The 10,195-nt window shown below is 50.5% G+C and overlaps 2 protein-coding genes and 1 non-coding gene across 3 annotated transcripts; 1 reads left to right on the top strand and 2 right to left on the bottom strand.

Annotated features, from left to right (window-relative positions):
- Positions 1–229: 229 nt before the first annotated feature.
- Positions 230–301, bottom strand: TRNAK-UUU. Its single transcript has one exon. It is a non-coding gene; the product is annotated as a tRNA-Lys (tRNA).
- A 1,624-nt stretch (positions 302–1,925) lies between these two features.
- LOC119311809 (SRSF protein kinase 1-like) lies at positions 1,926–7,921 on the bottom strand. The gene is made up of 5 exons (XM_037587513.1): positions 7,505–7,921; positions 6,293–7,210; positions 5,156–5,203; positions 4,620–5,065; positions 1,926–2,545 (listed from the first exon to the last, which is right to left on the bottom strand). Exons 1-5 carry the CDS (start codon positions 7,775–7,777, stop codon positions 2,116–2,118), a joined length of 2,115 nt encoding a protein of 704 aa, XP_037443410.1. The 5' UTR covers positions 7,778–7,921; the 3' UTR covers positions 1,926–2,115.
- LOC119311808 (probable NAD(P)H dehydrogenase (quinone) FQR1-like 1) lies at positions 2,931–4,331 on the top strand. Its single transcript, XM_037587512.1, has 2 exons — positions 2,931–3,670; positions 3,781–4,331. Exons 1-2 carry the CDS (start codon positions 3,114–3,116, stop codon positions 4,016–4,018), a joined length of 795 nt encoding a protein of 264 aa, XP_037443409.1. The 5' UTR covers positions 2,931–3,113; the 3' UTR covers positions 4,019–4,331.
- Positions 7,922–10,195: the final 2,274 nt, after the last annotated feature.

The following is a 10,195-nucleotide window of genomic DNA, read 5'->3' as shown; positions in this document are numbered from 1 at the left end:
GTTTCTGAGGCAGAAAAAAAAGTACACTCTTGCGTATTTTTTCGAGTGTTATCCGTGGTGTGTTTCTGAGGCAGAAAAAAAGTACACTCTTGCGTATTTTTTCGGGTGTTATCTGTGGTGTGTTTCTGAGGCAGAAAAAAAAGTACACTCTTGGGTATTTTTTTGAGTGAGGTGTTTATAAAAAAAAAGAGTGTTATCCGTGGTGTGTTTCTGAGGCAGTAAAAAAGAACGCCGACCGTGGGGATCGAACCCACGGCCACGTGGTTAAAAGCCACGCGCTCTACCACTGAGCTAGGTCGGCTTTTCTGCTAAATAATCTCGATTTACTTTATAATTTCCGGTCCGTAACAATCCTGCGCCGCCGTTAGTCTTTAGACTGTCCGTTCAAGAGCCGCCTCTCAATCGTGAAGCATGTCGACGGGGATCGCCGGGGCGCCGCCGCCAACGGAAAGAGAGTCCTCCTGGTGGACATGTTTTCCACTCACCTCCGAGTCTCTCGGGATGACCCCAATCTTGGAAACAATGAGGAATCGTTTCGGCGATCTGCACGGGGCATCATTCTTCACGAGGACAATGGCGATTCTTTGTGAGGCTTGCAATATTCATGGACCTAACGCAAGAGCAAAAGGCGCAACAGACTCCCCTTTGCTCGCACCCAGCGACGAGGATGCTGTGGCAAGCGGCCACTACTGATGGCAAAGAGCAATCGACGTGGCAAGCGGCTGCCGGCGACGCCGAGGACGACGACACTAAGCAACCGCTACCGCCGCCGCCGCCGCACACTATCGGACCTTGCTTTCCGGACACTGGCACTTTATAGACCCGCTTTTCTGTGAGAATTCTCTCGGTTATACTACTAGGAATAAGAGACAAAATTTGTCTTCCTTTGCGAGCTTTACTTTGTTTAACATGCTTTTCTTGGTGGTGGTGTGTACTATAGCATACTGCCACACACGGAAATAAACAGTAACGGTTGAACTGTAACATGTGACAAGGAACAAAATAGGTGTTGATCTTTTTTCGCCGAAGAAAATAGTTGTTGATATGCTCAGCTGATGATTTTCATGCCGTGCCATATTGTGATGTCTATTTCCGTGTCAGGCACATTGTCTTGTGTGTTCTACCATTGAACTCCTGAAAGTCTGTTCTACAGTATAACTGAGCTTTGAACTACTCCCTCTGTCCCATAATATAAGAGCGTTTTTGACACTACGCTAGTGTCAAAAACGCTCTTATATTATGGGACAGAGGGAGTACTTGGAAAGCTAATCATTGTTCATTGTTGTGCGTGGGTAGAGTTGCTGTTGACTTGGAAAGCTAATCATTGGTTCATTGTTGTGCGTGGGTAGAGTTGCTGTTGACATTTATCTGATGGGGTGAAGACGCCAAATCGGACTTCGCAGAACGGATTAAGAATCGTTAACGTCTGAAGGAACAGCGAGACAGAGCTGGATTACCTAGAGCTCCAGCCATTGGTTGGTTGGTTCATTATCATACTCGGGCACAGTTGTCCCTGCCATTCATCTGAAGCTGGAGGCACCAAATTGCACTTCGCAAAGCGGATTAACAATTGCAAAAATTAAGCGGATTGATAATTACAGAAGACGGAATCCTCTTCCTCTTCCTCGTCGCGTCTCCGTGACGGCGTTATGTGTATGTTCAACGAGGACTGCGAGATCAGCTGGCTTCCAAGATGACAAAATGCATCAGGGGTGTGTTGGATGGACACTCTAGTCTTGGTTCAGAAAAAAACATGACATGATAATACTCCTGCGTTTTGCTTGCTCTTGAATTTTCAACGTCTTCCGGTTATGATAGTAGTTCGTTTCTGAAGAGCAGAGGACTCTGCGTTGGGCTAGAATACCAATGGTTGATTGGTTCATCATCATCATACAGCCGTCGTTGACATTTATCCTGAAGATGAGGACACCAAATTGGACTTCGCAATGCGGGCTAACAATTACACAAGAAAATTAAAATTGTACAGGAGACGAATTCGTTCGTCATGGTGTTGCTGTTGAGAATTGTTTGATCGGCTGTGGTGGTTTCTGGTACAAGTTTCACAAAGGAACACGAATTCCCTTCCAAATATGACAAAATGGATCGAAAATTCTGCTACATGGACTGAGGAGGAGTGGAGGCGAGGATCATGTCGGGGATGGTCTCGAGCAGGTAGGTGAAGAGCCCGCCGAGCAGGAAGAGGAAGACGAAGGCGAGCCCGATCTTGGCGAGGTACACGGAGGAGCCCTTCTTCCTCAGCAGCTCCCTCTCGCGAGCCCCCTTCCCCCCGTCTCCGTGCGGCGGCGCGTGGTGCGCGTGGTGATGGGCGCCCGGCGCGTCCTGCTCGGTGACGGTCTGGAGGCGCCAGCCGCGGCCGTAGTCGGCGAGGGGCGCGGTGGGGCCGAAGCACACGGGCTCCTCGCCCTCCTTGGCCGCCTCCACGTGCAGCGCCGCCGGGGCGCCGGGGGCCAGCTTGCGGTTCACCGCGTGCAGCGCGTACCGGGCGGTCGTCCCCGCCGCGAACCGCCGCACCTCGCCGGAGCTCCTGCAGGTCACCTCCAGGAACTGCAGGCCGATAATTGCTCAGAGAGGATTCTACAGTAATCGGACAGATATAGTAAGCTAGCTGGATGCTTGTGCTCTGAGCGGCTTACCGGCGGGGGAGGGGTGTTGCCGGCGCCGTCCGTGCGCGCCGGCTCGTCAGCTCGCCGCTCCGGCGCCGCCTCGTCCGGTCCCGGCGGCTTGCTGGCCTCCGGATTCGCCATGGCCGCGGGCGTGCAGGAGCAGAGGAATACTTTTTTTTTTTGAGGGAAACTAGTAGTGGTTGACTTGTAAATTCACGTGGGTAGGTTGTTTATAGGTTCGGATCGGGCCGAGCGCGGCCCAGACTAAAACCGGGCCTCACATGATCCACTGGGCTTGCATTTGGATCCCACCTGCTGCTGCCAGGGCCGCACGGGCCCAGCTTGCGTGCGGTTACGACCCACCCGCACGGGCCGGCGGCCGCAGCGGTGTTCGTTGGCCGCGATCGCGCGCGCTGCTCCTACGTGTCGTGTCAGAGTGAAGCCGGTGACCGGCGTCGCTCCCCTCCCCGCCGCGGCAGGCCGGCAGCGATGGGCAAGGGCGGCGGCTGCCTGCCCAGCAAGAGCCAGCGCCCCCCGCCCCCGCATCGCCGCGACCGCACCTTCATCCCGGCCCCGGCCACCACCGCACCAGAGCCGGCCCCGGCCACCGCCGCGCCGGAGCCGGAGCCGGAGCCAGCGCCGTCGCCACGCCAGGTCCGCATCTACGTCGTCTTCTACTCCATGTATGGCAACGTGCGGCGCCTGGCGCGGGCGGTGCAGCGCGGGGTGGGTTCCGTGCCGGGCGCGCGGGGGATCCTGCTCCGCGTGCCGGAGACGCTGCCCCGCGCCGTGCTGGCCCGGATGGGCGCGCTGGAGGCCGCCGCGGAGATGGACGCGGAGGGGATCCCCGTGGCGGACCCCGGCGGGCTCCCCGACGCCGACGGGTTCCTCTTCGGCTTCCCCGCGCGGTACGGCGCCATGGCCGCGCAGATGCAGGCCTTCTTCGACTCCACCGCGGAGCTCTGCCGCGGCCAGCGCCTCGCCGGCAAGCCCGCCGGCTTCTTCGTCAGCACCGGCACCCAGTGCGGCGGCCAGGAGACCACCGCGTAAGCCTTTCTCTTTCACGCCGTCCATCGCCGCCGCGAGATCGCGTGGTTTTGCCACCGGCCAGCCGTAACAGTGTTCGTCCGTTTGTGTCTCCTCTGTCTGTGTGCAGGTGGACGGCGATCACGCAGCTGGCGCACCACGGCATGCTGTTCGTGCCCATCGGGTACACCTTCAGAGAGGGGATGTTCGAGATGGAGGAGCTCCGCGGGGGCTCGCCGTACGGCGCCGGGGTGTTCGCCGGCGACGACTCCAGGCCGCCCAGCGAGCTGGAGCTGGCCCTCGCCGAGCACCACGGCAAGTACATGGCCACGCTGGTCAAGAGGATGGTGCACGGCGCCGATGCCTGATTCTACCAAGAACCCTTTGCCATGTCGCTGCTGCGTCGGGCGGCGTCGTTTTGTACACAAACAACATTGCTATTTAGCCTAGCCCCAGAATTCTGTTAAGATTACTCTGCAAACGCATGGAGTGCGTTGAACATTCATTAGAGTGAAGATATCATTTTGATCGACATCACCGGGCGTAGCCATTATATGCACATCTCAAATTACCCAAACACAATCAGCACCTTATTATTCGATCTTAGCAGAATACAGCCAGAGTGAACTTATGGTTAACCGACAGTAAAAAGTATCTCAGGCCTGCCGGAAGACAGCCTCACAATCCACAACGCCTTTCACGTAGCTCACACATCTAACAATTCAAAAAAATTTGCAGATTCTGATAGTACAAAAGAATATGTCCGTGAAAAAGGTCAGGGGCCGCATCAACCCCAACAAATCTAATCCTGTTCGACCAACCTCATACAACATATGTCTGGCCTACTACTCTTTTTCGCACGGGTAGATATCCTAACACATCACAAACCTAACGAGCACTCACTCATTTCCCACTCATGGAGCAATCTTCACCAAAAACCCGAGCCTTGTAGACCGAATGGCACCTCACTTCTTAGAAGGCGTACCATTCGCAATCTTTTGCTTGGAGCTTGCTTGGGGATCCTTCACTATCTTGGATGAAGAAGCGCCGTCTATGGCGATGTTCCCCAGCTCCGCAGCCATTGCATCTCTTTCATCGTCTTTCTCCTTGCCTTTGTTCTCTGGAGCGCCATCAACTGGATTCTCAGCTGTGTCCGCCAGCACTCTGGGCTGCCGTCGAAGGGGCCCAGCATCAAACCATGGGTGCTGGAGCAACTGAGCGGCTGTAGGACGCTTCTCGGGAACAAAATCAAGTATCGGGACGAGAAAGTCTGACATGGCAATGGCATCTATGTCGCTGAACTCGTACTTCTCAACAAGCACCTTGCTGAGAGGCCAGAACCGCAAGCGACGGATGTGCCTCAAGTCCCCGTAACGATTGAAGTAGTCACGTGAGTATCGGCCACCCAAGGCAATCTACAAAACGGAAATTCAACTTGGGATATATCACAAAACTACGAACAATTATAGCATTTTGCTTAAAAAGGAAAATGCAAACACCCTTACCTTTCGAGGCATCATTCCAAGTAGCTCCATCATAAGCGCAAGGTGATCCTGCTTCAAGTGGGAATTGCTCAGAATGAACTCCAAAATGAGAGTAAAGATAGACAATTTCATATAAAAAATATCATGTCTTAGTCTACTTTTAATTTGTATGGTGTTCCGAACTAAGTTTCATGGTTGACAATCATAAAGAGATTACTCAGCATACTTTTCAAAGAGATCTTCATAAATGAGATTCCAAAGAATTTGAATAATATATATGTAGTGGAACTCAGCAGTTGAGTGCAGAAATATGCAATCCACCAGAACAAACAGCATAAAGGATTTAGTTTAAGCTCAACTAAGACAAATATAGTTTTCATCTTCTAGCTATCCATATAATAGTACAATATATCACAACACAACGAAGCCAAAGTGACTTTATTAAACATGTTGCAAATACCTTTAACTTATCATGGTTAAATACCAAGATCCCAGTTCAGCCCACGGTGTGTGAAGTTAGCACAAATTCAAGAGGCGACACATAATTGTTTCCAGAAATTGCAAGAGAGAGCGTCGGTGACTATTTCATGATTAAAATGACAGCTTCATAACCAGATGGCTATTGACATCATAGCATTGTCTGCTATTTAGTTTAGTTTATTATATTTTCATAAAATGTAGCTGGAATAAATGGGTGTCTTAAAAAAATTAAGAACCCAAAATTACTAAGTAAAAAAACTGGGCCATGACTTGTGCGGTCCCAGTAGCAACCAAACTGCATGTACGTCTTTCAAGCCCAAGCCCAGCTATCATTAAAAGATTGGTGATCTTACGCTTAACTAAAACCAGAAGAGATATATAATAGCATGACAATAACAATGCAAGTTTAACTGTAATTATTAAAATTTTGCAACAAAAAAGAACCTGCTACAAGAGGCTTGGTTTTCAAGTATAGCTTGGAGAAGTAAATGAAGGGTATGGAAGAAAAACTAGAGTGCTGGAATGTAGGTATCATAGAGTCAGCTGTTGATTGCGATGACTACCTTTCTTAAATTAAAATAGGGGATATAATTTAACAGGTCATAAACAGAGTACAAATCCATAATGTTGAAAGTATGTTCTCAGTCGAAATCAAAGTGAGGAAATGAACAGAAATACCTCATCCCTGTCAAAGTTATCTCCACTATGCGGATCAAAGAGCACATCTCCTGAGGCAAGTTCAAAGCATATGCATGCAAAGGACCACAGGTCAGCAGATGTAGAGTACTTGGAGCCCAGAAGGACCTCAGGACATCTGTATTGCCTTGTTTGGATATCACTTGTGAACTGCTTGTACGTCCAACATGCATTCCCAAAGTCCACAAGCTTACAGCTTAGTTCAGCTTCCATCGCCATCCTCTTCCTAGTCCCTTTGCTGCCCCGCCTATGTCCCCCGCCTCTCTTCCTGTCCCCATCCTCGCTAGGACTGCCCTCATTTGCTGTACTCAAATCTCCCTTATCATCTGATTCGTCCGTGTCAACAGCTGCCACTGCCCCATTGCCTTCTGAAGTTGAAGCAGCTACACGTTTGGCTTTCTTCCGGATCTTCTTCTTTTGGTTCCTGGTGAGGCCACTACTAGCTGATGGTGCAGCAGGTGCCCTTGGAGGTGGCTCGATGGCCCTTGCAGCAGGGGGCACCAGTGGCACACCTGACTTCCGGGGATCCTTCGAGGGGTCAATGGTGGACACGAGCAATATATTCTCAGGCTTCAGATCCGTGTGGATAATGGAAAGCTCGCGGTGGAGGTAGTCAAGGCCAATGAGCACATGCCGGCATATCTCCTTAACCATCGGAAGCGGAATCCCGCGATAGTCCGTGTACTTGATCAGGGTGAGCAAGTTATCACCAAGAAACTCAAACACCATGCAGACATGGCTCCCGTTGGGGCCTGAGTGCTTGAAGTGGTCAAGAAGCTTCACAACACAGCGGGAGTCTTCAGGGTCGCCATCGGCAATCTGCCTCAAGATCTTGATCTCATCCATGGCAGCCTCCGTGTAGTGCTGTGCGCTCTTCTGCACCTTCAGGGCCACATACCTCTGCACACATAACCAACAGATTCAGAAACACTGGACAGCAGCAGCAGTGCTGAACCAAGAGGAGTAAACTCGTGCAGGGTGATAGGATTGAGGGATAGAACAGTAATAATAATGAGAAATGGACTTGGCATTTCTGCATATGCTCTGAGGCAAAAGAGCGAACAGTTGGTGGGCAGGCAAACCGCTGCATCCAGATCGATAAAAAAAAATCCTAGATATCTTCGTCGCGAATCCTAGAGGCAACGGGGTGATTGAACAGGGGATTTCGGGGCGAAGGGGGTGGCCAGCACGTACGGAGTGGGCGGTGTCCCAGGCGAGCCAGACGGTGGAGAAGTGGCCCCAGCCGAGCTTGGACTGCACGACGTAGGCGCCCTGCTTGAAGGTGTCGCCGGGGCGGACGGCGTGGTAGCCGCCGCGGCGGTAGTCCTCCGTGCCCTCGTCCTCGGAGGTGTAGACGCTGCTGTCCCCGTCCCCGTCGGCGGCGGCCGCCGCCTCCGCCTCCTCCTCCGCGCGGCGCCGGCTCCCCGCCTCCTCCGCCCTGCGGCTCGCCGCCGGAGCCTCGGCCATCGCGGGCGAGGGCCGGATCTGGGCGCCGGGAGAGAGAGAGAGAGGCGGTGGCGCGCGGGGATTAGGGTTTGCCTTGCCGCGCCGCTTTCTGGTGGGTAGGCCGTAGGCGGTGGCGCTCGTCCGTCTCGCTCCGCTGCTGGGCTCCCTCTCTCCCCCGCGACTGGACCGCCGTTTTATTATTTTTCTGCGGGTGCAGGGACGACCCGATTAACCCACTAATTATAATCTACCTTAAAAATTACCACTAATTAATCCTTTGCAATGTTGTAAAATTATATTTTGAGAGGACAGACTAACTAATCTGTGGCCCAGGGAATTTTTTTTTTTTGAGAAACACATACATCGAGTACCTTCGTGAAATTGAAATAGTAAGATTGACAAAGACACCATATGCATCCTGCTATCGACAGCCGACTGACAGAATATTTCACCTTTATGAGATACACATGTGTCAAATTTGAATATGATCTCTGATGGACTAGGAGGATTAGAGGCATAACCACCCTCCTAACCCTTGAATTGCTTTGGGTGAGAGATCGAACCTCCACTTGTTTCTGGTTTCTGCTTTCTCCCTAGGGAAAGAGGATATGATGCTTTTTGAGGAATGCAATCCTCACATCCCGGCCTTGCTCTGTAAACCAACATTTGCAGATCTATGAATCATCATAGTTTCCCATCCATTCATAAAATTCCGCGCTTGAGATGAGGTGATCTAACCGAAAAGATAGATACAAATCGCAAGTTCACTCTCATTGCTCCGTGCAAAAATTATGTTGTACCTCGTGAATACGTTTGTTTGAACATTGGTGTAATGTTGTGTTGTATGCATGAGGCTAAAGTCCACTTCATGAGCCGCCACCTCCCCTAAAAAGCTAGGGTTTCTTTGCCTCCCGTCGGTGGTCTGCCTCGTCTCCTGCGGCCGTAGAGTCATGGGAACAGAGTGGATCATGGTTCCTGCTGGTGGGAGGGCTCCGTTTTTAGATCTTTCTTCGAGTTTTGTTAGGGTTTCTGTCCTGCTAAGGAAGACGAGGCGGTGGCGGCTCCCTAAAAATGGAATAAGGTTCTCCCCTCTAGGCCCCGTTTCGGTGGTGCTTCCATCGCCGGTGGGCGTGTGAGGACGTGTCTCCGGCAGATCTGTCTACGGTGGATTTGCTCGCATCTGTTCATCGTTCGTCTATGTTCTCGTGTCTTCAGGTTGGATTTTTTCTGATCTACACTACTCTTCATCGACAACGGTTGTTGTTCTGTTGTGTTGGTTCTATGGGGCCATAGCATGACGACTTTCCGACTGTCTACTACAACAAGTTCTGCCTGGCTCCGTCGAGGAAGGGACGATGACAGTGACGCACATTCGGCTCCCTTTAGTGCTTGTAGTCGTCGCTAGGTGGTATATGGATCTAGATGTAATTTGTATTATTTCTAGTATTAGTTGTACTATCATGATTGAAAATGAATAGATCGAAAGTTTTTCAAAAAAAAAAGTCCACTTCATGAGGTTTTGTACTTGTCATTTTTTCATTTTATGGGTAAAGAATTGTATGAGTAATAGTCAATGATAATGTCATCTCAAACGACAGAAACTTTTATAAAGCACTCGGACGGCCAGAACCTAACGTGGTTCTACCCTCAATTCTTGCAAAGTTTGCTAAACAATCACTAATATTATTTTGAGTGCGCCTAAAATGAGTAATACAATTTTCATGAAGAGAAAAAGATATTTAATTCCTTTGACGACAGAGGAATAAACTGATCTATGCAATTCTCATGCTTGGATCATCTGCACCGCAACAAGCGAGTCCATCTCAACCTCTATGGGAACACCATTTCTCTACAACGCCAAGGAAATCCCCTTCATGACAGCACATAGCTCTGCCTCTAGAGCATCCCGGCACGAGAAAAGTTGTCTGCAAGACAAAAAATTAATGGCTCCATTGGGATCCCCTAGAACCATGCTCGCGCCCTGCTTGTCCATTTGTTGAGAATGAACCACCAACATTCAATTCCATCCATGATCCATCCATCCTTTGCTGGAATCCATTTGGCAAGTTTTTCGAAGATTGTCTGCATTTTTCATTTCAAACAGGTAGTTTTCGTGGGTACCATTCAAAAAAAGATACAGAAATCAAAATGTTCGCTTATGTACGTGAAGTTGTTTTTCGATAAAGTATTGTAGGAAAAAACACAAAGGATCAGAACATATAATATAATTATCTAATATTCTTTAATAGATTGAGCACATGTGGTCGAACCAAAGTGGTCGGACCCTTCCCTGGACCCTGCGCAAGCGGGAGCTACATGCACCAGGTTGCCCTTTAAAAACAAAGTGGTCGGACCCTTCCCAGACCCTGCGCAAGCGGGAGCTACATGCACCGGGCTGTCCTTTTATTGAGCACATGTGTATTATTGTATTTTCATAAG

The sequence above is a fragment of the Triticum dicoccoides genome, chromosome 5B (genome assembly GCF_002162155.2).
Source record: "Triticum dicoccoides isolate Atlit2015 ecotype Zavitan chromosome 5B, WEW_v2.0, whole genome shotgun sequence".
Taxonomy (NCBI): domain Eukaryota; kingdom Viridiplantae; phylum Streptophyta; class Magnoliopsida; order Poales; family Poaceae; genus Triticum; species Triticum dicoccoides.
Note: the sequence above shows the minus strand (reverse complement) of the source record. Positions and strands in the feature narration are given on the sequence as shown.